This window comes from Mobula hypostoma, chromosome 8, assembly GCF_963921235.1.
Source record: "Mobula hypostoma chromosome 8, sMobHyp1.1, whole genome shotgun sequence".
NCBI classification, from domain to species: domain Eukaryota; kingdom Metazoa; phylum Chordata; class Chondrichthyes; order Myliobatiformes; family Myliobatidae; genus Mobula; species Mobula hypostoma.
The window spans coordinates 112,304,719-112,331,794 of NC_086104.1; the positions used below are offsets into that span (position 1 = coordinate 112,304,719).

General features: G+C 44.4%; 1 protein-coding gene across 4 annotated transcripts in view; it reads left to right on the forward strand.

The window, feature by feature from the left end:
• Positions 1-27,076, forward strand: part of fam120b (family with sequence similarity 120 member B) — a 207,792-nt gene that overhangs the window by 138,980 nt on the left and 41,736 nt on the right. For all 4 annotated transcript variants that reach the window (XM_063056615.1, XM_063056614.1, XM_063056617.1 and 1 more), the window contains exons 8-9: positions 14,817-14,919; positions 21,269-21,394. In XM_063056615.1, coding sequence (XP_062912685.1) covers positions 14,817-14,919; positions 21,269-21,394 — 229 coding nt within the window. The remainder of the gene's footprint in view (positions 1-14,816; positions 14,920-21,268; positions 21,395-27,076) is intronic.

The window sequence follows — 27,076 nt, forward strand, 5'->3', positions numbered from 1 at the left end:
CAGCACATCCTTTCTTAGGTAAGGGGCCAAAAGCTGCTCATACTACTCCAAGTGAGGCCTCACAAGTCTCAAACATTATATTCTAGAGCCTCAACATTATATTCTAGAACTCTCAGAATGAATGCTCATAGTGCATTTGCCTTCTTCACCACCAACTGAACCTGCAAATTAACAACATAGAACATAGAATAGTACAGCACATTACAGGCCCTTCGGCCCACAATGTTGTGCCTGGAGGCTGTGGAAGTGAGCGAGGTCCTCAATGAATACTTCTGTTCGGTATTCACCAATGAGAGGGAACTTGATGATGGTGAGGACAATATGAGTGAGGTTGATGTTCTGGGGCATGTTGATATTATAGGAGAGGAGTTGTTGGAGCTGTTAAAATACACTAGGACAGATAAGTCCCCGGGGCCTGACGGAATATTCCCTATAGGCTGCTCCACGAGGTGAGAGAAGAGATTGCTGAGCCTCTGGCTAGGATCTTTATGTCCTCGTTGTCCACGGGAATGGTACCGGAGGATTGGAGGGAGGCGAATGTTGTCCCCTTGGTCAAAAAAGTTAGTAGGGATAGTCCAGGTAATTATAGACCAGTGAGCCTTACATCTGTGGTGGGAAAGCTGTTGGAAAAGATTCTTAGAGATAGGATCTACCGGCATTTAGAGAATCATGGTCTGATTAGGGACAGTCAGCATGGCTTTGTGAAGGACAGATAGTGTCTAACAAGCCTGATAGAGTTCTTTGAGGAGGTGACCAGGCAGATAGATGAGGGTAGTGCTGTGGATGTGATCTATATGGACTTTAGTAAGGCATTTGATAAGGTTCCACATGGTAGGCTTATTCAGAAAGGCAGTCAGAAGGCATGGGATCCAGGGAAGTTTGGCCAGGTGGATTCAGAATTGGCTTGCCTGCAGAAGGCAGAGGGTGGTGGTGGAGGGAGTACATTCAGCTTGGAGGATTGTGACTAGTGGTGTCCCACAAGGATCTGTTCTGGGACCTCTACTTTTCGTGATTTTTATTAACGACCTGGATGTGGGGGTAGAAGGGTGGGTTGGCAAGTTTGCAGACGACACAAAGGTTGGTGGTGTTGTAGATAGTGTAGAGGATTGTTGAAGATTGCAGAGAGACATTGCTAGGATGCAGAAGTGGGCTGAGAAGTGGCAGATGGAGTTAAACCCAGAGAAGTGTGAGGTGATACACTTTGGAAGGACAAACTCCAAGGCAGAGTACAAAGTAAATGGCAGGATACTTGGTAGTGTGGAGGAGCAGAGGGGTACATGTCCACAGATCCCTGAAAGTTACCTCACAGGTGGATAGGGTAGTTAAGAAAGTTAGCTTTTATAAGTCGAGGGATAGAGTTTAAGAGTCGCGATGTAAGTTTGCAGCTCTATAAAACTCCGGTTAGGCCACACTTCGAGTACTGTGTCCAGTTCTGGTCACCTCACTATAGGAAGGATGTGGAAGCATTGGAAAGGGTACAGAGGAGATTTACCAGGATGCTGCTTGGTTTAGAGACTATGCATTATGATCAGAGATTAAGGGAGCAAGGGCTTTACTCTTTGGAGAGAAGGAGGATGAGAGGAGTTATGATAGAGGTGTACAGGATAATAAGAGGAATAGATGGAGTGGATAGCCAGCACTTCTTCCCCAGGACACCACTGCTCAATACAAGAGGACATGGCTTTAAGGTAAGGGGTGGGAAGTTCAAGGGGGATATTAGAGGAAGGTTTTTTACTCAGAGAGTGGTTGTTTCGTAGAATGCACTGCCTGAGTCAGTGGTGGAGGCAGATACGCGAGTGAAGTTTAAGAAACTACCAGACAGATATATGGAGGAATTTAAGGTGGGGGCTTATATAGGAGGCAGGTTTTGAGGGTTGGCACAACATTGTGGGCCAAATGGCCTGTACTGTGCTGTACTATTCTATGTTCTATGACCCTCAAACCCTACCTCCCATATAACCCCCCACCTTAAACTCCTCCATATACCTGTCTAGTAGTCTCTTAAACTTCACAAGTGTATCTGCCTCCACCACTGACTCAGGCAGTGCATTCCACACACCAACCACTCTCTGAGTAAAAAACCTTACTCTAATATCTCCCTTGAACTTCCCACCCCTTACCTTAAAGCCATGTCCTCTTGTATTGAGCGGTGGTGCCCTGGGGAAGAGATGCTGGCTATCCACTCTATCTATTCCTCTTATTATCCTGTACACCTCTATCATGTCTCCTCTCATCCTCCTTCTCTCCAAAGAGTAAAGCCCTAGCTCCATTAATGCATACTTTCTAAACCAGGCAGCATCCTGGTAAATCTCCTCTGTACTCTTTCCAATGCTTCCACATCCTTCCTATAGTGAGGTGACCAGAATTGGACACAGTACTCCAAGTGTGGCCTAACCGTAGTTTTACAGAGCTGCAAAATTACATCGCGACTCTTAAACTCTATCCCTCGACTTATGAAAGCTAACACCCCATAAGCTTTCTTAACTACCCTATCCGCCTGTGAGGTAACTTTCAGGGATCTGTGGACATGTACCCCTCTGCTCCTCCATACTACCAAGTATCCTGCCACTTACTTTGTACTCTGCCTTGGAGTTTGTCCTTCCAAAGTGTACCACCTCACACTTCTCCAGGTTGAACTCCATCTGCCACTTCTCAGCCCACTTCTGCATCCTATCAATGTCTCTCTGCAATCTTCGACAATCCTCTACACTATCTACAACACCACCAACCTTTGTGTCGTCTGCAAACTTGCCAACCCACCCCTCCACCCGCACATCCAGGTCGTTAATAAAAATCACGAAAAGTAGAGGTCCCATAGCAGATCCTTGTGGGACACCACTAGTGACAAACCTCCAATCTGAACGTACTCCCTCCACCATGACCCTCTGCCTTCAGCAGGCAAGCCAATTCTGAATCCACCTGGCCAAACTTCCCTGGATCCCATGCCTTCTGACTGCCTTTCTGAATAAGCCTACCGTGTGGATCCTTGTCAAATGCCTTACTAAAATCCCTTTAGATCACATCCACTGCACTACCCTCATCTATCTGCCTGGTCACCTCCTCAAAGAACTCTATCAGGCTTGTTAGACATGATCTGCCCTTCACAAAGCCATGCTAACTGGCCCTGATCAGACCATGATTCTCTAAATACCCATAGATCCTATCTCTAAGAATCTTTTCCAACAGCTTTCCCACCACAGACGCAAGGCTCACTGGTCTATAATTACCAGGACTATCCCTAATACCTTTTTTGAACAAGAGGACAACATTCGCCTCCCTCCAATCCTCCGGTACTATGCCCTTGGACAACGAGGACATAAAGATCCTAGCCAGAGGCTCAGCAATCTCTTCCCTTGACTCATGGAGCAGCCTGGGGAATATTCCGTCAGGCCCCGGGGACTTATCCATCCTAATGTATTTTAACAACTCCAACATCTCCTCTCCCTTAATATCAACATGCTCCAGAACATCAACCTCACTCATATTGTCCTCACCATCATCAAGTTCCCTCTCATTGGTGAATACCGAAGAGAAGTATTCACTGAGGACCTTGCTCACTTCCACAGCCTCCAGGCACATCTTCCCATCTTTATCTCTAATCGGTTCTACCTTCACTCCTGTCATCCTTTTGTTCTTCACATAATTGAAGAATGCCTTGGGGTTTTCCTTTACCCTACTCGCCCAAGGCCTTCTCATGCCCCCTTCTTGCTCTTCTCAGCCCCTTCTTAAGCTCCTTTCTTGCTTCCCTATGTTCCTCAATAGACCTATCTGATCCTTGCTTCCTAAACCTCATGTATGCTGCCTCCCTCCACCTGACTAGATTTTCCACCTCACTTGTCACCCATGGTTCCTTCACCCTACCATTCTTTATCTTCCTCACCGGGACAAATTTATCCCTAACATCTTGCAAGAGATCTCTAAACATTGACCACATGTCCATAGTACATTTCCCTGCAAAAACATCATCCCAATTCACACCCGCAAGTTCTAGCCTTATAGCCTCATAATTTGCCCTTCCCCAATTAAAAATTTTCCTGTCCTCTCTGATTCTGTCCTTTTCCATGATAATGCTAAAGGCCAGGGAGCGGTGGTCACTGTCCCCCAGATGTTCACCCACTGAGAGATTTGTGACCTGACCCGGTTCATTACCTAGTACTAGATCTAGTATGGCATTCCCTCTAGTCGACCTGTCCACATACTGTGACAGGAATCTGTCCTGGACACACTTAACAAGCTCTGCCCCATCTAAGTCCTTGGAACTAATCAGGTGCCAATCAATATTAGGGAAGCTAAAGTCACCCATGATAACAACTCTTATTTTTGCACCTTTCCAAAATCTGCCTCCCAATCTGCTCCTCTGTATCTCTGCTGCTACCAGGAGGCCTGTGGAATACCCCCAGTAGAGTAACTGCTCCCTTCCTGTTCCTGACTTCCACCCATACTGACTCAAAAGAGGATCCTGCTACATTACCCACCCTTTCTGTAGCTGTAATAGTATCCCTGACCAGTAATGTCACCCCTCCTGCCCTTCCCCCCCCCAACCCTTTTAAAGCTCTGAAATCCGGGAATATTGAGATTCCACTCCTGCCCTGGTGCCAGCCAAGTCTCTGTAATGCCACTACATCATAATTCCATGTATGTATCCAAGCTCTCAGTTCATCACCTTTGTTCCTGATGCTTCTTGCATTGAGGTACACACACTTCAGCCCTTCTGCCTTACTACCTTTACACCAGTCATTCTGCTTCTCTTTCCTCAAAGCCTCTCTATATGTTAGATCTGGCTTTACTCCATGCACTTCTTTCACTGCTCTATCGCTCCGGGTACGATCCTCCTTGCAAATTAGTTTAAACCCTCCCGAACCATGCTAGCAAACCTACCTGCAAGGATATTGCTCCCCCTTGGGTTCAGGTGCAACCCATCCAATCTGTACAGGTCTCACCTTCCCCAGAAGAGATCCCAATGATCCAAAAATCTAAAACCCTGCTCCCTGCACCAACTCCTCAGCCACGCATTCAACTGCCATCTCCTCCAATTCCTACCATCTCTGTCACATAGCACTGGCAGCAATCCAGAGAACGCCACCCTTGAGGTCCTGTTCTTCAGCCTTCTGCCTAGTTCCCGAAACTCACACTTCAGGACCTCATCCCTCTTCCTGCCTATGTCGTTGGTACCAACATGCATCATGACTTCTGGCTGCTTTCCCTCTTGTACCAGGATGTCGTACACCTGGTCAGAGACATCCCAGACCCTGGCACCTGGGAGGCAACAAACCATGCTGGTGTCCTTCTCACGTCCACAAAATCTCCTGTCTGCTCCCCTGACTATAGAGTCTCCAATGACGACAGCCCTCCTCTTCTCCGTCCCACCCTTCTGCACCACTGGGTCAGACTCCGTGCCAGAGGCCCTGCCACCGTGGCTCACACCTAGTTGGTCGTCCCCTCCAACAGTATCCAGAGCGGTAAACTTATTATTCAGGGGAATGGCTACAGGGGTGTTCTGCACTACCTGTCTGCTCACCTTCGCTTTCCCCCCTCTGACTGTCACCCAACAACCTGCTTCCGACAGCCTAGGTGTGACTACCTCCCTGTAGCTCTCATCTATGACTGCCTCATTCTCCGTTATGAGTCGAAGGTCATCCAGCTGCTGCTCCAGATTCCTTACACGGTCTTCCAGATCGCCCAGCTGTATGCACTTCTGGCAGGTGTGACTCTGCGGGAGAGGGGCGCTCCCCCAAGACTGCACATCTCACATGAGAGGCACATCACCATCTCAGGAGGCATTGTAAAGACCAACTGCGAGCAAGCTTGTTTTCTGCCTCTTCTTGTCGAAGCCTCTCGAGTCAAAGCCTCAAAGCCTCCTCCTTCACTGGCCCACTCACTCACTGGCTGCTTTCCACAGGCCACTCCACTTGACCTACCCTTCTATTTATCTGTTTGAACTTTTCAAAATGTTTTGTCACCTGACCTCAACTGCCCAATCAGCTGCTTTCTGCTGAGTCTGAGCTATTCAAATCTTGATTGTCTAATCAACAGCTTTCTGCTGATCTATTCAAACCTTGATTGTCTTAATTGCACAGACCAACTGCCGAAACTGCCAGAATCTCTCGAGTCAAAGCCTGAAAGCTCCACTCCTTCACTGGCCCACTCACTCAATGCCCTTCTATTTATCTGTTTGAGCTTTTCAAAATGTTTAGTCACCTGAACTCGACTGCCCAGTCAGCTGCTTTCTGCTGAGTCTGAGCTATTCAAATCTTGATTGTCTAATCAACAGCTTTCTGCTGTTCTATTCAAATCTTGATTGACTTGATTGCACAGACCAACTGCCAAAACTGCCAGAATCTCTCGAGTCAAAGCCTGAAAGTTCCACCCCTTCACTGGCCCACTCACTCACTGCCCGCTCAACTTGAGCTACCCTTCTATTTATCTGTTTGAGCTTTTCAAAATGCTTTTTCACCTGACCTCGACTGCCCAATCAGCTGCTTTCTGCTGAGTCTGAGCTATTCAAATCTTATTGTCTAATCAACAGCTTTCTGCTGATCTATTCAAATCTTGATTGACTTGGTTGCACAGACCAACTGCCAAAACTGCCAGAATCTCTCCAGTTGCCAGAATCTGCAATTAACCTGCACAAGAAATCCCAAGTCCCTTTGCATCTCAGATTTTTGAATTTCCTCTCCATTTAGAAAATAGATACCAGCTGGTGGCGTAGTGGCATGAGCACTGGACTTCAGAGCGAAGGCTCCTGAGTTCAAATCCAGCCGGCTCCCTTGTACACTTTCCATCTGTGCTGGTTTGAGCATTGAGCTAGCAACTCGGCCTTGTAAAAATAAGAAAGCCTGCTAAAAATACCATCATGACGAAGTCCCGATGGCTCCACTCGGAGCTAAGGGCTTTCCGCTTCTTTCTTCTTAGAAAATAGACTATGCTTTCATTTCTTCTACCAAAATGCATACCATACACTTCTAGACACTGTATTCCATCTGCCACTTCTTTGCCCATTCTCCTAATCTGAAAGTTCCTTCCGTAGCCTAGTTTCCTCAAAATTACCAGTCCCTCCACTTTTTGTCGTATCATCCACAAACTTGGCCACAGAGCCATCAATTCCATCATCCAGTGTCATATGCCGTAAAAAGAAGTGGTCACACTGTGGAACACTGGCAACCAACCAGAAAAGGTTCCCTTTATTCCCACTTTTTGCCTCCTGCCCATCAGCTAATGCTCTATCCGTGCTAGTACCTTTTCTGTAATACCATGGGCACTTAACTTGTTAAGCAGTTTCATGCGTGGCACCCTGTCAAAGGCCTTCTGAAAATCCAAGTACACAACATAACAAGAATTGTTATTTCTTCAAAGAATTCCAACAAATTTGTCGGGCAAGATTTTCTCTTAGGAAGCCATGCTGACTTTGGCCTATTTTGTCATGTGGCTCCAAGTACCTCAAAACCACACTCCAACATTTTCCCAATCATGGAGGTCAGACTAACTGCCCTATAATTTCCTTTCTTCTGCCTCTCTCCCATCTTGCAGAGTGGATGACATTTGCAATTTTCCAATTCTCTGGAACAATGCCAGAATGTAGTGATTCTTGAAAGATCATTACTAATGCCTCCACAATCTCTTCAGTCACCTTTTCAGAACAGTGGTATGTAGACCATCTGTACCAGATGAGCTATCTGCCTTTGGACCTTTTAATTTCCCTAGAACCTTCTCTCTAGCAATGGCAACTTCACACACTTCTGTCCCCAACACATTCAAACTTTGGGCATACTGCTATTGTCTTCCACAGTGAAGACTGATGCAAAATACTCAACCAGTTCATTCGCTACTTCCTTGTCCCCCATTACTACCCCTCCAGCATCATTTTCCAGTGGTCCAATATCAGCTCCCACCTCTCTTTCACTCTTTATATATCTGAAGAAACTTTTGGTATCCTCTTTAATATTATTGACTAGTTTACCTTCATATTCCATCTTTTCCTTCTTTATGACTTTTTTTTTTTAGTTGCCTTCTGTTGGTTTTTAAAAGCTTCCCAATCCTCTAACTTCCCCCTAATTTTGCTCTGTTATATCAGTCGGTTTCAATGGGTACATTTAATGTCAGAGAAATGTAAACAATATACATCCTGAAATTCTTTTTCTTTGCAAACATTCATGAAAACAGAGGAATACACCAAAGAATTAATGACAGTTAAATGTTAGAACCCCAAAGCCGCCCCAGCTCCCCCCTCCCACACACAAACAGCAGCAAGGCTACAATGCCCTCTCACCCCCACCAGCAAAAAGCATCAGTGGCCTTCACCGAGCACTCAAGCATGCAGCAAAATGTATCCATAAAGACACAGGCTTGAAGTGCCCCAAAGACTACTCATTCCTGGTAATTCGACATACCACAGGCGCGTGCGCTCTCTCTCTCTCTCTCTCCCTCCCTCCCTCCCCCCCTCTCTCTCTCCCCCCCAATAAGGGAAAAAGAGGTGTGTTCCCATTTCTGAGCGAGAGGGAAGGTGTAGCAAACACTCGCTGATTTACAATGTTAAAAGTCTGTTGTGTCGCTTTTTCCGAGCTCTGCACCCAGAGAGTTGGCCCCAGAAAGGCGCAGCTCTTCAGACACATCACCCACAGTAGCTAGCCCGCTGTTCCCGATGTTCCTCCCCTGCCCCTGCATTCTTACTCTGACTTCTCCCCTTCCTTTCCAGACCTGAAGAAGGGCCTTGGCCCAAAGCGTCAACTGTTTACTCTTTCCATGGATGCTGCCTGGTTTGCTGAGCTCCTCCAGCATTTTGTGTGTATTGCTTTGGCTTTAATATTGGCTTTGATTTCCCTTGTCAGTCATGGTTGCATCATCCTACCTTTAGAGTACTTCTTTAGAATGTATCTATGCTGCGTTTTCAGAATTGCTCGCGGAAGCTCCAGCCATCGCTGTTCTGCAGCCATCCCTACTGGTTTCCCCTTCTAATCAATTTTGGCCAACTCCTTGCTCATTCCTATTCTTTAATCCACTGTTGTGCGTTCTTCATGCCAGATGTTGCAGTCCTGGGAGACTCAGAGTCTGCCAGGGAACTGCATCTGTGTGAAGTACATCCAGCTGCAGCTCCTTGAAGACCATGTTAGGGATCTGGAGCAGCAGCTGGATGACCTTTAGATTGTACGAGAGAATAAGGAGGTCATCCATCTGAGTTACAGGGAAGTAGTCACCCTGAAGCTGCAGGAGGGGAATAGCTTGGAGACTGTCGGGAAAAATGGAAATATGATTAGGCAGTTAATGCAGACCACCCCTGTGGCCTTTCCCCTCAAAAACAAGTATACCATTTTGGATACTTTTGTGGGGGATGACCTCCCAGGGGAATGCCACGGAGACCAGGTTACTGGCACTGAGCATGGGTTTGTGGTGCAGAGGTAAAGAGGAAGAAGAGGGGAGCAATAGGGGAACAGAGAGGAGATTCTGTGGGCGTGACGTATGTTGCCTCCCAGGTGTCAGGGCCAGGGACATCTTGGATTGTAACCACAGAATTTTAGAAAGGGAGGGAGAGCAGCTAGATGCTTTTGTATGTATTAGTACCAGTGACAGAGAAAGGAAAAGCAGTGAGGTCCAGAAGAGAGAATTTAGAGAGCTAGACAGAAAGCTGAGAAGCAGGACCTCCAGTTTAGTAATTACTGGATTGCTACCTCTGCTAGTGAGGGTAGAAACAGGATGATTTGGCAGATAAATGTGTGGCTGAGAAGCTGGTGCAGGGGGCAGGACTTCAGGTTCTTGGATCACTGGGATCTTTTCTAGGGAAGGTATGACCTGTACAAAAGTGACAGGTTGCAGCTGAACCTAAGGTGGACCAATATTCTCGTGAGCAGGTTTGTTAGAGCTGTTGGGGAGGGTTTAAACTAATTTAGCAGGGGGTGGGAACTAGAACGAAGGGACTCAGGATAGGACAGATGGTAAAAAAGCAAAGATAGTGTACAGTCAGACTGTCAGGAAGGGCAGGCAGATGACAGGACAAAATTGCAGCCAGCAGAATGAATACCAGTGCATTAGGGATGCAGAATCAGAAAGGGTAGCAATTACAGTATTCAAAGTGTTATATCTCAATGCACAGCGTATAAGGTTTTGTTGAACTATTGCTGATTGTCAGGTATGATGTTGTGGCCATCACTGAATCATGGCTGAAGGATGGTTGTAGTTGGGAACTGAATATCCAAGGTTACACATTGTATCGGAGGGATAGGAGGGTAGGCAGAGGGGGTGGCATGGCTCTGCTATAAAGTATCAAATCAGTAGAAAGATGTGACACAGATGTTGAATTCTTGTGAGTTGAGTTAAGAAACTGCAAGGGTAAAAGGACCCTGATGGCAGTTATATACAGGCCTCCCAACAGTAGCTGGGATTACAACAGGAAATAGAAAAGGCATGTCAAAAGGGCAATGTTATGATAGTCGTGTGAGATTTTAACATGGATGTTGATTGGGAAAATCAGGTTATTAATGGATCTCAAGAGTGTGAGTTTGTTGAATGCTTTCAAGGTGGCTTTTTAGAGCAGTTTGTTGCTGAGCCTACTAAGGGATTGGTTGTACTGGATTGGGTGTTACGTAATGAACCGGAGGCGATTAGGGAGCTTAGGGTAAAAGAGCCTTTAGGAGCCAGTGATCATGATATCATTGAGTTCAACTTGAAATTTGGTAAGGAGAAAGTAAACTCTGACGTAGTAGTGTTTCAGTGGAGTAAAGGAAATTACGGTGAGAGAGGAACTGGCCAAAGTAAATTGGAAGGAGATGCTGGCAAGGATGACAGCAGAGCAGCAATGGCATGAGTTTCTGGGAAAAATGAGGAAGGTGCAGGATAGATGTATTCCAAAAATGAAGAAATACTCAAATGGCAAAATAGTACAACCATGGCTGACAAAGGAAGTCAAAGCTAATGTAAAAACAAAAGAGAGGGCATACAGCAAAGCAAAAATTAGTGGGAAGATAGAGGATTGGGAAGGTTTTTAAAAACCTACAGAGAGCAACTAAAAGAGTCATTAGAAGGGAAAAGATAAAATATGAAAGCAAGCTAGCAAAGAATATCAAAGTGGATAGTAAAAGCTTTTCTAATTATGTAAAAAAAAAAGAGAGATGAGAGTGGGCATAGGACTGCTAGAAAATGAGGGCCAGGGAAATAATAACGGGGGAAAAGGAGATAGTAGATGAACTAAATGAGTACTTTGCATCAGTCTTCGCTGTGGAAGACACTAGCAGTGTGCCAGATGTTGAAGGGTGTGAGGGAAGAGAAGTGGGTGCAGTTACTATTACAAGGGAGAAGATGCTCAAAAAGCTGAAAGACCCAAGGATACATAAGTCACCCAGACCAGATGAATTGCACCCCAGGGTTCTGAAAGAGGTAGCGATAGAGATTATGGAGGGATTAGCAGTGATCTTTCAAAAAGCTTTGGACTCTAGCATAGTGCCAGAGGACTGGAAAATTGCAAATGTCACTCCACTCTTTAAGAAAGAGGGAAGGCAGCAGAAAGGAAATTATAGTCCAGTTAACCTGACCTCAATGGTTGGAAAAATGTTGGAGTTAATTGTTAAGGATGAGTTGATGGAGTACTTGGTGATACAGGACAAGATAGGACAAAGTCAGCATGGTTTCTTCAAGGGAAAATCTTACTTGATAAACCTATTGGAATTCTTTGAGGAGGTTACAAATAGAATAGGTAAAGGGAATGCAGCAGATGTTGTATATTTGGACTTTCAGAAGGCCTTTGACAAGATGCCACATTTGAGGCTGCTTAACAAGTTAAGAGCCCATGATATTACAGGAAAGTTATTGCATTGGCTGGTTAGAGCATTGGTTGATTGGTAGAAGGCAGCAAATGGGAATAAAAGGATCCTTGTTTGATTGGCTGTAGATGACTAGTGGTATTCTGCAGGGCTCGGTGTGGGATTGCTTCTTTTTATGCTGTATATCAATGATTTAGATGATGGAATAGATGACTTTGTTGCCAGTTTTGCAGATGATACGAAGATTGGAGGAGGGGCAGGTAGAGTTGAGAAAACAGGTAGGCTGCAGAAGGACTTAGACAGATTAGGAGAATGGTCAAGAAAGTAGTACATGAAATAAAATGTTGGAAAATGCATGGTCATGCACTTTGGAAGTAGAAATAAATGTGCAGACTATTTTGTAAACTGGGAGTAAATCCAAAAATCTGAGATGCAAATGGACTTGGGAGTCCTTGTGCAGAACACCCTAAAGGTTCACTTGCAGGTTGAGTCGGTGGTGAGGAAGGCGAATGCAATGTTGGCATCCATTTCAAGAGGTCTAGAATACAAGAGCAGGGATGTGATGCTGAAGCTTTATAAGGCACTGGTGAGACAGCATCTTGATTATTGTGAACAGTTTTGGGCTCCTCATCTAAGAAAAGATGTGCTGGCATTGGAGAGGGTCCAGAGACGGTTCACAGGGATGATTCCAGGAATGAAAGGGTTATTTTACAAGGAACGTTTGAAGGCTCTGGGTCTGTACTCGCTGGAATTTAGAAGGATGAGGGGGGATCTCATTGAAACCTTTTGAATGTTAAAAGGCATAGACAGAGTAGATGTGGAAAGGATGTTTCCCCTGGTGGGGGAGGCTTGGACAAAAGGGCGCAGCCTCAGGATAGAGGGGCAGCCATTTAAAACAGGGATGCGGAGAAATTTCTTTGGTCAGAGGTTGGTGAATTTGTGGGATTTGTTACCACGGGCAACTGTGGAGACCAGCTCATTAGGTGTATTTAAGGCAGAGATTGATAGGTTCTTGATTGGAAACAGCATCAAAGGTTACGGTGAGAAGGCCAGGGAATGGGGTTGAGGAGAGGAAAAAGGATCAGCGGTGATTGAATGATGGAGCAGATTCAATGGGCCAAATGGCCTAATTCTGCTCCTATGTCGTATGGTTTTATACTGATACACCTGACTTTGACTTTACCTTCTCCTTCTCAAGTTTCAAGGAAAATTCTATCCTATTAAATTCACTCACCCCTAAGGGTTCCTTTACCTTAAGCTCTAATTAATTCCAGTTTCACTGCACAACACCCATTCAAAATAGTGGATCCCATAGTGGGCTCAATGACAAGTTGCTTTAAAAAACGATCTTGTTGGCATTCTGCACACTTCCCCTCTTGGAATCCAGCAGCAACCTGATTTTCCCAATCTACCTGCATATTGAAATCCCCCCCGACTATTGTAATATTGCCCTTTTGACATGCCTTTATTATCTCCTGTTGTAAATTGTAGCCCACATCTTTGCCAAGGTTTGGAGGTCTGTATATAACTCCCATCAGGGTCTTTTTACTCATGTAGTTTCTTAGCTCTACCCACAACAATTCTACCTCTTCTGATCCTACATCACCTCTTTCTAAGGATTTAATTTCATTTTTTACCAGCAGAGCCATGCCGCCCTTTCTGCCTACCTGCCTGTCTTAGAGTCATAGAAAAGTACATTACAGAAAAGAGACCCTTTGACCCATATAGTCCATGCTGGAATCATTTAATCTGCCTACCATCCATGTACCTATTCAAACTTTGCTTAAATGTTGAAATCGAGCTGGCATGCACCACTTGTCTGGCAGCTCATTCCACACTCTCCCAACCCTCTAAGTGAAGAAGTTTCCCCTCATGTTCCCCTGAAACTTTTGGCCTTTCACTGTTAACCCATGACCTCTGGTTGAAGTCTCCACCCCCCAACCTCAGTAGAAAAAACCTGCTTACGTTTATTTTATGTATACCCCTTCATAATTTTGTATACTTCTATCAAATCTCCCATCAATCTTCTGTGTTCTAAGGAATAAAGTCCTAACCTATTCAATCTTTCCTAATACTCTTTATGACTCATATGCCCTCTTCTCATTGCTACCATTAGGAAGGAGATACTGAAGCCAGAAGGCACACACTCAACAATTCAGGAGAAGCATCTTCCCCTCTGCCATCTGATTTCTGAATGGACATTGAGCACATGAACACTACCTCATTACTCTTTTATTTTATATTTTTGCACTCTTTTTAATTTAACTCTTTTATACTTAGTGTAATTCACAGTTTTTTTCCTCCATTAGTATTTACTGCATTATAGTACTGCTACAAAATTAACACATTTCACGATATATTCCAGTGATATTAAACCTGATTCTGTTAACTCAAGTTCTCTAGACCCCCTTGGAAGCAATTGTCAATTGTCAGATTCTACTTATACACTATTGACACCTCACTCCTCCAAAGTCTCATACTGGAGAAGGAGAGATAGATATCCCTCACTCAAATATTGGCAAGACCAAACTCAGTTCCCACTATGAGCTCTACACCCTGGTTTCCAACAGGTTATCTCTTCCTGATTGCCTGAGGCTGATCCAGTTCATTTATAGTTTAATTGAATTTGACCCTGCAGTCAACATCAGACCATATAACTATTACCATAATTACCTACTGTCACCTCCAAAGCATTCCCCATATCACTCTTTACCACAGCTTTCAAATATGCCTTTTTTAACCTCTGGACTTGACAATATCAGTTCAGACCTGCCAACTTCCCCTGTTAGTTACCAATATGTCAATGCACCAATTTTAAAACTGATTTCTTTTTTCAATCCATTGTTGGCTTTGCATTCCTTTCTCTTTGTAGTCTCCTCCGGCCTTGCACCCTTCCAAGACTTTGGTGGCAGATTTACTTTGAAAATGCTCTTGTGATATCTCTTGGGCATGTTTAAGTACAGTGTAAATACAGGTTTTGGTAATGCTATTAGGTGCTGAAAATTGGAATTCGTTTGTGGCAGTGTTCTGTTTTATTCACTTACTGATAATACTTTCTCTTGGTTCTAGGATGTGATGGTTCACAAGTTTCAGAAGCTAAAGGCCCTCATTAACACTGTATGTGCAGGGAAGAATAGGATTATACAGAGCCAGCCTTGGCCTCTTGTCCCAGGTCAGTGTATATTAATATTTCCTTGTTGTCTGCCCTTGCCATATTAGATAAATTATGGAGAAAGAACTAAAATCTTGCTTATTAATCATCATTCTGTAAATCATGAGAATTTTATTTTTTAATTTGGCAAATTAAAAGTTAGTGGTAGGAAGGAAGAAATGAACAAATTGGTGAGATTGGGAGATATTTTGTTTTATTTTAATAAAACAAAGCCAAGAAGATATATTGTAGAGCTATGCTGTGTAATATCTCTCAAAAGCTCGAAAATCTTTCACCTGCAATGCAAATTATCAATATTGTTAGGCGAGGAAATAGGTGCAGGTGTCCCCTGCTTTTCGAACGTTCGCTTTACGAAACCTCGCTGTTACGAAAGACCTACATTAGTTACCTGTTTTCGCTAACAGAAGGTGTTTTCACTGTTACGAAAAAAGGCAGCGCGCGCCCTGAGCAGCCAAGCTCCTCCCCCGGAACTGCATTCTAGCCGGCGTTGCTTAAACACGTGCCTGCGAGCAGCCGTAAGCAAGATGAGTTCTACGGTATCGGAAAAGCCTGAAAGAGCTCGTAAAGATGTTACACTTAGCGTAAAACTACACATAATTAAGCATTTCGATCATGGTGAACAAAGTAAGGACAAAGTGAGTTTTGGCTTGTGGAATTTGACGAAGATGATGTTGAAGAGGTTTTGGCATCCCATGACCAAGAGCTGATACATGAAGAGCATCCCCTGGAGAAGGAAGGATTCAAAGGGGGGAAAGTGGCCACAGTGGTTGACAAAGGAAGTCAGAGATAGCATGGCATTAAAAAAGAAATATAACAGAGCTAAGGTGAGTGGGAAGACGGATGATTGGGAAATTTTTAAGGAGTGTTACGTACCCCGTAACTGGGTTGCCAAACCAGCAGAAATGGATCACTCAGTTGGAGTCTGGATTACTGGAACTAAGAAAGTTTTATTAAAGAAATAAGCAACACAGTACTCTAATCAAAAGGATAATAAATGCAACGATTCAGCAATGATAAACACACATGTACACAGAATTAGGATAACAGGATCAAACAAGCTCTATCGTCGCCTAGGGGTAAATGACCAGTTTCAAAGTGACGCAAAGTTCAGTTCAATTGAGTTCAGTTCAGTTCACAGTAATCACTGCCGTGGTGATGGACAGTGAAGGAGAGAGAGAGCAAAAACGAATGAATATTCAAACGGCTTCCACACAGACCTTCAATATTCTTCGCAGTCAGCTTTCGGGCGAGCCCTTTGTGATGTCTTCTGAGGTCACTGACTGTGACCCCTCCATTTCCAGATACGATCGTTTCTCTGCGGTGAACCTGGCATCCAGGCAAGGGCGGACACACACCAGGTTCTCGCCGATCGTACCTTTCCACCCTGTGCGTCTATGGCTTGGTCCCGCGACCAGCCCTCCAAAACTCCCACCGACTTGTGGGAGGCGCACCGCTTCCAGGGTCTCGTTACCTCGTGGTGTCGTGTGTGTCTTGCCTTAGCGAACCTGTCCCTTTTTATCCCCCTGCTGGTGAATCGCCTGTCCATCACTTCAAACAGTTCAGGGTTCAAAGAGGAGCCGGTCTTGACAGCTCTCCCGTCTCTTCATTAACATCTCCAAATGTTGCTCCATTGTTTTCCTTATTTCTCTTTCTCCTGAAGACAGGTGGCAGACCAACTGCTGATCCCACTGGTGCCAGCACAGGACAGTTAACATCTTAGTCTATGTGTACTTTCGTCACAGGAGCAACAGAACTTAACTAAGAAGGCAATACAGGGAGAAAAAATGAGGTATGAACGCAAGCTAGCTAGGAATATAAAGGAGGATAGCAAAAGTTTTTTTAGGTATGTGAAGAGAAGGAAGATAGTTAAGAACAATGTTGGGCCCTTGAAGAATGAATTAGGAGAAATTGTTATGGGAAACAGAGAAATGACAGACGAATTTAATAAGTACTTTGGATCTGTTTTCACTAGGGAAGACACAAGCAATCTCCCAGATGTATGGATGGGCCAAGGACATAGGATAACAGAGGAACTGAAACAGATTGACATTAGGAAGGAAACGGTGATGAGTAGACTGATGGGACTGAAGGCTAACAAATCCCCAGGTCCAGATGGTCTGCATCCTAGGGTACTAAAGGAGGTGGCTCTGGAAATTGCGGATGCATTGGTGATCATTTTCCAATGTTCCTTAGATTCAGAATCAGTTCCTGAGGATTGGCAAATGGCTAATGTTATCCCACTTTTTAAGAAAGGAGGGAGGGAGAAAACAGAGAACTATTGCCCTGTTAGCCTAACATCAGTAGTGGGGAAGATGCTAGAGTCCATTATTAAAGATGAAATAGCGGCATATCTTGATAACAGTGATAGTATTGGGCCGAGCCAGCATGGATTTACCAAGGGCAAATCATGCTTGACTAATCTATCGGAGTTTTTCGAGGATGTAACCAGGAAGATAGGCGCGGGGGATCCAGTGGATGTGGTGTACCTTGACTTTCAGAAGGCATTTGATAAGGTACCACATAGGAGATTGGTGGGTAAAATCAGAGCTCATGGCATTGGGGGGAGGATATTGACATGGATAGAAAACTGGTTGGCAGATAGAAAGCAAAGGGTGGCAGTGAATGGGCATTTCTCGGAATGGCAGGTGGTGACTAGTGGGGTGCCACAGGGCTCGGTATTGGGGCCACAGCTGTTTACGATTTACGTCAATGATTTAGAGGAAGGCATTGTGAATAACATCAGCAAGTTTGCTGATAATACTAAGCTGGGTGGCAGTGTGACATGTGATGAGGATGTTAGGAGAATTCAAGGTGACTTGGATAGGCTGGGTGAGTGGGCAGAAACTTGGCAGATGGCGTTTAATGTGAATAAGTGTGAGGTTATTCACTTTGGGAGCAAGAACAGGAAGGCAGATTATTATCTGAACGGTGTGGAGTTAGGTAAGGGTGAAATACAAAGAGATCTAGGAGTACTTGTTCATCAGTCTCTGAAGGTGAATGAGCAAGTGCAGCAGGCAGTGAAGAAGGCTAATGGAATGTTGGCCTTTATTACAAAGGGAATTGAGTACAAGAGCAAGGAAATCCTTTTGCATTTGTACAGGGCCCTGGTGAGACCACACCTGGAGTATTGTGTGCAGTTTTGGTCTCCAGGGTTAAGGAAGGACATCCTGGCTGTGGAGGAGGTGCAGCGTAGGTTCACTAGGTTAATTCTTGGGATGTCCAGACTGTCTTACGCAGAGAGGTTAGAGAGACTGGGCTTGTACATGCTGGAATTAAGGAGATTGAGGGGGGGATCTGATTGAGACATATAAGATTATTAAGGGATTGGACAAGATAGAGGCAGGAAATATGTTCCAGATGCTGGGAGAGTCCAGTACCAAAGGGCATGGTTTAAGAATAAGGGGTAGGTCATTTAGGACAGAGTTGAGGAGGAACTTCTTCTCCCAGAGAATTGTGGAGGTGTGGAACGCGCTGTCTCAGAAGGCAGTGGAGGCCAATTCTCTGGATGCTTTCAAGAAGGAGCTAGATAGGTATCTTATGGATAGGGGAATCAGGGGTTATGGGGACAAGGCAGGAACCGGGTATTGATAGTAGATGATCAGCCATGATCTCAGAATGGCGGTGCAGGCTTGAAGGGCCGAATGGTCTACTTCTGCACCTATTGTCTATTGTCTATTGATGTAATTGGAAGAGGAAAGGATAATAATCGAAACCGAATGCAGTAGCAAATGGACTGAAAGTGAAGTCGTCCAGGAACAGAACGTGAAGCAACTGCGTGAGATTTTGGCTGCAATTGACAACAATGATTGCAGAAAAATATGACTTTAATTTTGAAAAGGTACGTCGGTTTAGGGCATATTTGCAGGATGGTTTGAGTGCTTACAAAGAACTGTATGATAGAAAAATGCGCGAGGCTAAGCAGTCAAGCATACTGTCGTTTTTCAAGCCTTCCACATCAGCCACAGCAGACGAAGAACCTCGACCTTCGAAATCAAGGCAGGCAGACATAGAAGAAGATGACCTACCTGCCCTGATGGAAACAGACAACGATGAGATGACACCCCAGTGTTCCACCACCCCAACCCCCGGGCCACGGACCAATACATTGCCGCGGAAAATGCAGCGGTAGCCGGGATGCACCCAACACATCTTTAAGAAAAAAGCCGAAATAAATAAGCTAATTAATTAGGTGCCACTCAGCACGTAATTGTCAGCCCAGATCAGAGGCGACTGCCGATTGCGTCGTCTCTGATCTGGGCCGACATTTACATGCTCACAAATTTTTCCCATATAAGTAAATGGTAATTGTTTCTTCACCTTACGACATTCTGGGTTACGAACCGTTTCATAGGAACGCTCTACCTTCGGATGGCGGGGGAAACCTGTACCCATTTTGTACACAGAGATATTACAGGAACATTGATAAGATGGCATTTAAAGGACCGTGTATGCCATCATGACATTGTTTCGTAGAGCAATGAAAACCAGATACCAGGAGAACCTCTGATTGTTCTTTCATATTTTTGGCACCTATTGAAACAGATATATCTCACTTAGCACCCCTGCTGTGCCTCGATAATGTACTGAAGTCCAGATGATTTAGTTTGCAGAATGAGAATTGTTGGGTTTGGAGAGGATCAGTGAAATGTTTCTGCAGTCAAAGCAGGATACTTTTAGTAGAAAATTTATAAGGAAGTGAATTGGATTTTCAGTTAAGCATCTTTAGTGTGACTTTCACGCTGGTATTATATTCAATTGGTCAGTGTATTATTGTCATTTGTATCAAGACACAATGAAAAGCTGCTCTTGCATACTGTTCATACACTTCAAATCATTACACAGTGCATTGAGCTAGAACAAGGTAAAGCAGTAACAATGAGAGTACAGAGAAAGCACAGTGAAGTGAAACAATAAAGTGCAGGATTGAAAGGTCAAGAGTCCACCTTATCGTGTAGGAGGTCTGTTTAAGAGTCTGATAACAGTGGAATAGAAGCAGTTGAGCCTGGTGGTATGCGCTTTCAGATTTTTGTACCCTCTGCCCAATGGGAGAAGGAAGAAGAGAGAATGTCTGGTGTGAATGCTTTACTGAGGCAATGAAATGTAAAGACACTTTGACTTCAAATATTGAGGCTAGCTTTGAACACTAAACTGTAACAAGAGCTTCGGAGCTTCAAGAGTAAATGGAGAACACTATAGTTGTATGCTCAGTTTCTCAGAAACTGAAGTTAAAGAGGAGAAAGTACTTGCCGTATGTGCAGCAGTGAAACACATACTCATTCATAATGGGATCAAGATAAACAGATTCAGTTCCAGGTTTGAACTGAAAGCCAAAAAAAAAATGGCTTGTGAGCTTACTCAATAAACTGGGCAGAATAACAGTTTGGCACAAACTATATGGCCAAAACGTCTGCCTCTGTGCTGTAGTAGTCTGTCAGTCATTCTCAACATAGGCCATATGGCCCACAGGGGGCCGTGCAGGATTTCATAAGGGTATCAAATAAAAAGAAGTTTCGAAATGGACCACGGTAAGTTTACTGTTTAATAAAATGTTACTAAAGTACATAAACAAAACAAAATGAATGTATGTAATTTAATTGGAACCCTGAATGGAATGAACGATAAAATATGCTAGATTATGCAAATGAGGTAGCAAAACAACTTGGCCTGTGTGTAAAGGGGGAGGGGGAGCTGCGGCACGTCTAATCTCTGCTCCTCTTTGACCACACACATAACACCCATCACAGAGCTAAACGCAGGTCAGAAGTGGGCCATGAGCAGGAAAAGGTTGAAAACCACTGCTCTATGATGCTAAATAGTATTTATCTCAACACCCAGCGCCCGCATTTGAGTAAAATAACAGCAGTTGCTTGACACCATAAAACGATAAGACATAGGAGCAGAATTAGGCTATTCAGCCCATTTGGTCTGCTCAGTCATTCCACCGTGGCTGATTCATTATCCCTCTCAACTCCATTCTCCTACCTCTACCCGTAACCTTTGATGCCCTTACTAATCAAGAAACTATCAAACTCTGCTTTAAATGTACCCAGTGATGTGGCCTCCACAACTGTCTGTGGCAATGAATTCTACAGATTTACCACCCTCGAGCTACAGAAATTCTTCCTCATCTCTGTTCTAAAAGGGCCTCTCCCAAATCTGAGGCTGTGCCCTCTGATCCTAGATTCCCCACATCTACTTTATCTAGGCCTTTAAATATTCAATAGGTTTTAATAAGATCCCCGAAACCCCCCCATTTCTTCTAAACCCCAGTGAGTACTGGCCCAGAGTCATCAAAATGATCCTCATCCATTAAACCTTTCAGTCAATGGATCTTTCATATGTTTCATAGGAAGAAGAATGCCTGACTTCCATGGTAGGGGTAGCCATCACACTTTCCAGGGTGCACACTCCACCCATCGCCCATGGTATCAGGGACGATATCCACAGCCTCGTTGGACCAACTCAGCCCAAAGAGGTAAGCTACAGGTTGTTTATATCAACATGTTTCACCTCATGGACACAAGATTCTGCATTAAGAAAATCCAGAGCCGCACACAAAATGATGGAGGAACTCAGCAAGTCAGGCAGCATCTTTGGATGACATTTCGGGCTGAGACCTTTCATCAGGTATGGAAAGGAAGGGGGAAGCAGCCAAAATAAGAAGATGGGGAGGAGAGGAAGGAGTGCAAGTGGGCAGATGATAGATGAGACCAGGTGAGGAGGAAAGTGGGTGGGGGTGGTGGTGATTATGTGAGGAAATGGAAGGTAGTTGGTGAAAGAAGCCCCTCTCTCCTCCACCACCCACCTACCGTCCCTCTCACCTGGAAACCCAAAAGATTATCAATGTGTATTGACGGATTATTTCTTTTCCCCTTGGGGATTGTGCATGCTCACATCTAAGCAAAATGTGACCAACTTAGTTAGAAATTAGCAAAAGAAAGACAGGAAACTCAAGTACATGCTGTGGTTGGCTGAAGTTCAAATTATTGAATATACCAGCATGAAGAAGTTGTAAGCTTCCCATTCCTTGTCACACTGGAATTGACTCATTGGTTAAATTATGGATATATAGATTCATTTGTGGCAAAGAAAGGAAAACTCGCAACACCTGGTGATGTGCAGTGGATTTCAGTTAATTGGGCCATTGGTTAATCAGAGCAGCCGCTTATTTGGGACAACTCTTAAAGAACAAAATCTAATCGAAAAAATAGTTGGGATTCTCTTCATTTATTTGGCACACTGTGCTGCTTAATTGGAGCAGGGGACTAATGCTGAACAGTTTCTGGCATCAGTCACGTGCACTTGCGTGGCTGGTAAACAACACTGTGCTTCGAGTGAACAGTTTTTAAATAGAGTCAGTAGCGTGTGTTAAAGAAAAACAGCAATTTTTGTCACTGATGGTTGATGAGAAATAAATAGCAAGACAATTTACAATTGTTTTGCTCGCTGCAGTTTCAAGCATTCAGGCTTGGAGATGCCAGAAATGACCAAGAGTGAAAATGAAACAATTTCACTACATCAAAAAGTTAGATACTACAGAGAATTTGAGGATACCAACAATGTTACAATGAAAATGAAGATGTGGAGGATGCAGTTGTCGATAGCATGGTATGAAGGCAGTCCATTATCTGCACTAGGTGTGTGCCCTGATATTGTTCATTTACTGTAAAAAGAATGCAACGCAAATGAATTCCTCTGTCAATAAGTATTAGGAACTAATACACAATTTTATAATACTGCAGTAGTATTGATAACATTCTAATTCATTTTGAATTTCATTTAAATTTATAATTTGTTACTCAGTTTATCTTTTTTATACTTTTTTAACTACTTCAATGAGTTCATGGAAGGGGTCGCGAGTTTCATCCGGAAGTGTATTGAGGATGTTGTCACCCAGAAATCGGTTAAGGTCTTTCCAAACCAGAAACCCTGGATCAACAGTTCCGCGCGAGCAGCACTTACCACGTGAGGCAGAGCTTACACTGCTGGTAATCAGCAAGAGCTCAAGAATTGCAGCTAGGAACTACGCAAAGTCATCAAGGCAGCAAAACAACAATACAGAAACAAGATTCAGACTCAACTTTCCACCATCAACACCCACAGCTTATGAGAAGGTCTGCACACCAAAGCAGATTTCAAAGCCAAATGCAGCGGAGTTTCCAACATCGATGCCTCTCTCCCAGATGAGCTAATTTTTTTTTACTTTCAATTCAATGTCACCAATATGGAGCCCCGGAGGAGACCTGCAGCTGATGCAACTGGCAGCTTGGTCATCTCTGAAGCCGAAGTTTGCCAGTGTTTCCAACAGGTGGACAGCCAAAAAGGCTGCGGGACCGGACAGCATCCAAGGGCAAGTATCTCAGGATGTGCACGGCACAACTGGCAGGTGTGTGTACAGACATTTTTAATCTCTCCCTCTCCCAGTGTAGAGTGTCCTCCTCCTTCAAAACATCCACCATTGTCCCTGTACCTAAAAAGACCAAGATAACATGTCTGAATGACAGGCGTCCTGTCGCATTCACCGGAATAATAAGCAAATGCTTGGAAAGGCGGTCACGGACTACGTCTGCAGCATGCTGCCACCCACACTAGACCCCCTACAATTCGCCTACCGACACAACCGATCAACAGACGATGCAATTGCCACAGCTCTGCACACCGTCCTTACATATCTGAGGGATGCTTCTGTGAGAATGCTGTTGTTGGACTACAGTTCAGCATCCAACACCATGATTCCCTCCAGGCTCGACAAGAAGCTCGAGACCTTGGCCTTCACCCTGTCTTGTGACTTGGATAGGTTGGGTGAGTGGGCAAATTCATGGCAGATGCAATTTAATGTGGATAAATGTGAAGTTATCCACTTTGGTGGCAAAAATAGGAAAACAGATTATTATCTGAATGGTGGCCGATTAGGAAAAGGGGAGGTGCAACGAGACCTGGGTGTCATTATACACCAGTCATTGAAAGTGGGCATGCAGGTACAGCAGGCAGTGAAAAAGGCGAATGGTATGCTGGCATTTATAGCGAGAGGATTCGAGTACAGGAGCAGGGAGGTACTACTGAAGTTGTACAAGGCCTTGGTGAGACCACACCTGGAGTATTGTGTGCAGTTTTGGTCCCCTAATCTGAGGAAAGACATCCTTGCCATGGAGGGAGTACGAAGAAGGTTCACCAGATTGATTCCTGGGATAGCAGGACTTCCATATGAAGAAAGACTGGATGAACTGGGCTTGTACTCGTTGGAATTTAGAAGATTGAGGGGGGATCTGATTGAAACGTATAAAATCCTAAAGGGATTGGACAGGCCAGATGCAGGAAGATTGTTCCCGATGTTGGGGAAGTCCAGAACGAGGGGTCACAGTTTGAGGATAAAGGGGAAGTCTTTTAGGACCGAGATTAGGAAAAACTTCTTCACACAGAGAGTGGTGAATCTGTGAAATTCTCTGCCACAGGAAACAGTTGAGGCCAGTTCATTGGCTACATTTAAGAGGGAGTTAGATATGGCCCTTGTGGCTACGCGGATCAGGGGGTATGGAGGGAAGGCTGGGGCGGGGTTCTGAGTTGGATGATTAGCCATGATCATAATAAACGGCGGTGCAGGCTCGAAGGGCCGAATGGCCTACTCCTGCACCTATTTTCTATGTTTCTATGATCCTGGACTTCCTGTCAGATCGCCAGCAGTTGGTAAGAGTGGGCTCCCTCACCTCTGCCCCTCTGACTCTCAACACAGGTGCCCCTCAGGGCTCTGTACTTAGCCCCCTCCTTTACTCTCTGTATACCTATAACTGTGTCACCACCGGCTGCTCTGCTAATTAAATTTACTGGTGACACTACACTGATTGGCCTAATCTCAAATAATAATGAGGCAGCCTACAGAGAAGAAGTCATCACCCTGACACAGTGGTCTCAAGAAAACAACCTCTCCCTCAACGTCACAAAAACAAAGGAGCTGATTGTGCACTACAGGAGGAATGAAGACAGGCTAACCCCTATAGACATCAATGGATCTGGGGTTGAGAGGGTGAACAGCTTTAAGTTCCTCAGCATAAACATCACCGAGGACCTCACGAGGTCTGTATATACTGGCTGTGTAGTGAAAAAGGAACAACAGCACCTCTTTCACCTCAGACCGTGGAAGAAGTTTGGTATGACCCATCAAATTCTAAGAACTTTCTACAGGGGCACGATTGAGAGCATCCTGACTGGCTGCATCACTGCCTGGTATGGGAACTGTACCTCCCTCAATCACAGGACTCTGCAAAGAGTGGTGTGGACAGCCTAGCGCATCTGTAGATGTGAACTTCCCACTATTCAGGACATTTACAAAGACAGGTGTGTAAAAAGTACATGAAGGATCAATGGGGACCCAAGTCACAGATTGTTTCAGCTGCTACCATCCGGGAAGTGGTACCGCAGCATGAAAGACAGGACCAATAGGCTCCAGGACAGCTTCTTCCACCAGGCCATCAGACTGCTTAATTCGTGCTGATGCAACTGCTTTTCTATGTTATATTGGCTGTCCTGTTGTGCATAATATTTATTACAAATTACTATATTGCACATTTCACATTTAGATGGAGATGTAACGTAAAGATTTTTACTCCTCGTGTATATGAAGAATGTAAGTAATATTGTCAATTCATTGAAACTTCAGCTAATTGGGGCAGTCACTTAATTGGGCCAAAATGTACTGGTCCTGATGTGTCCCAATTAACCAGAATCCACTGTATTTTTATCTTCCTAGTTCTGAAAAATGAACCAGGTCGATTGGTCAGTCATCAGTGATACCCAGGAAACATGGCAGGGGCAGGGATAGGGAAATCAATTTGTCTTACATCTTTCTCACACCTTTTATAAAATCAAGTTTAAGTTTATTATCATTCAACCATACACATGTATATAGCTAAATAAAACATTATTCAAAAAGGATCTTTTGCTTCCCGGCATATGCAATGAATAAACTCTTCTCGGGCTTCCAGCTGGGTACAGGTATCGATTTTAACCAATGTTTTGACACTGCCATCTTTCAGTGGCTTCCTTCACCAGGTGTAGCACAGTAGTTTTGTGCTGTCAAAGTCAATCGTACAGCCATTGCAAGTTTCTCTGGATAACCAAGACAGATACACCTCCTATGCTCCTCAGTGTGAGTTTCCACTGCCCGATATACAACTCATGGCCTCCAGGCACTCCACAGTTCCACAACCACCTGAATAGCATACGTCCAAACATTCAATTTATGATGGAGATGGAGATGAATGTTGCCTCTCATTCCTGGACATTCTAATATGACGGAAACCAGACAGTAGCCTCGGACAAGGCATCTGTCAGAAACCCACTCATGCAGACTTCTACCTCAGCAATAACAGCCACCATTATGCCTCCCAATGTAGAGCGGTTCTCTCTACTTAGATTACAGTGCAAAAACTATTTCGGACGTGGAGAGTCTCCACAAGAAAATAAGATGATTACGCACCATGTTCCTACAGAATGGCTACAAGGTAAAGGAAATCAATCGGGCCCTTAAAAAGGCTGACAGAAGAACCAGGAAACCTAACAACGAGGAGGAACCCGTCACTACTGCATGTCTTCCCTATATTGCCACGGTTTCTGGAAGGATCGCAAGGATCCTGAAGAAATACCAGATAGATACCATCCACAAACCCATAAAGAAGTTCAAATCACAACTTATATGGGTCAAAGATGACCTGGGGCTCAACGGCTGGTGTTTACAAGATTACCTGTGAATACGGAGTAGTGTATTTCAGCCAGACGCAATACATGGTGGAAACCCATATCATGGAGCATGGGAGGTGTATCCATTTGGGTTACCTGGAGAAACCGGTGGAAGCAGAACACTGCATTCGCAATGGCCATAGGATTGACTTTGACGGCACAAAACTAGAGGAGAAGAATTTTAACAAAGATGAAGTTCTCGCTCTAAGTAAGATCTGGAATTCGATTGTAAACAAGGTGGGACAGCAGAAACCTGATTGGATGAGGACTAACCAATTAGGAGGGATGGACGATGGAGTATAAATACCACCAGACTAGACATGCCCAGGCATCATCCCTGAAGAAGATAGTAGAGTTTGTCATTGAAATGTTGGTTAAAATCAATACCTGCACCCAGCTAGAAGCCCGAGAAGAGTTTAAAAAT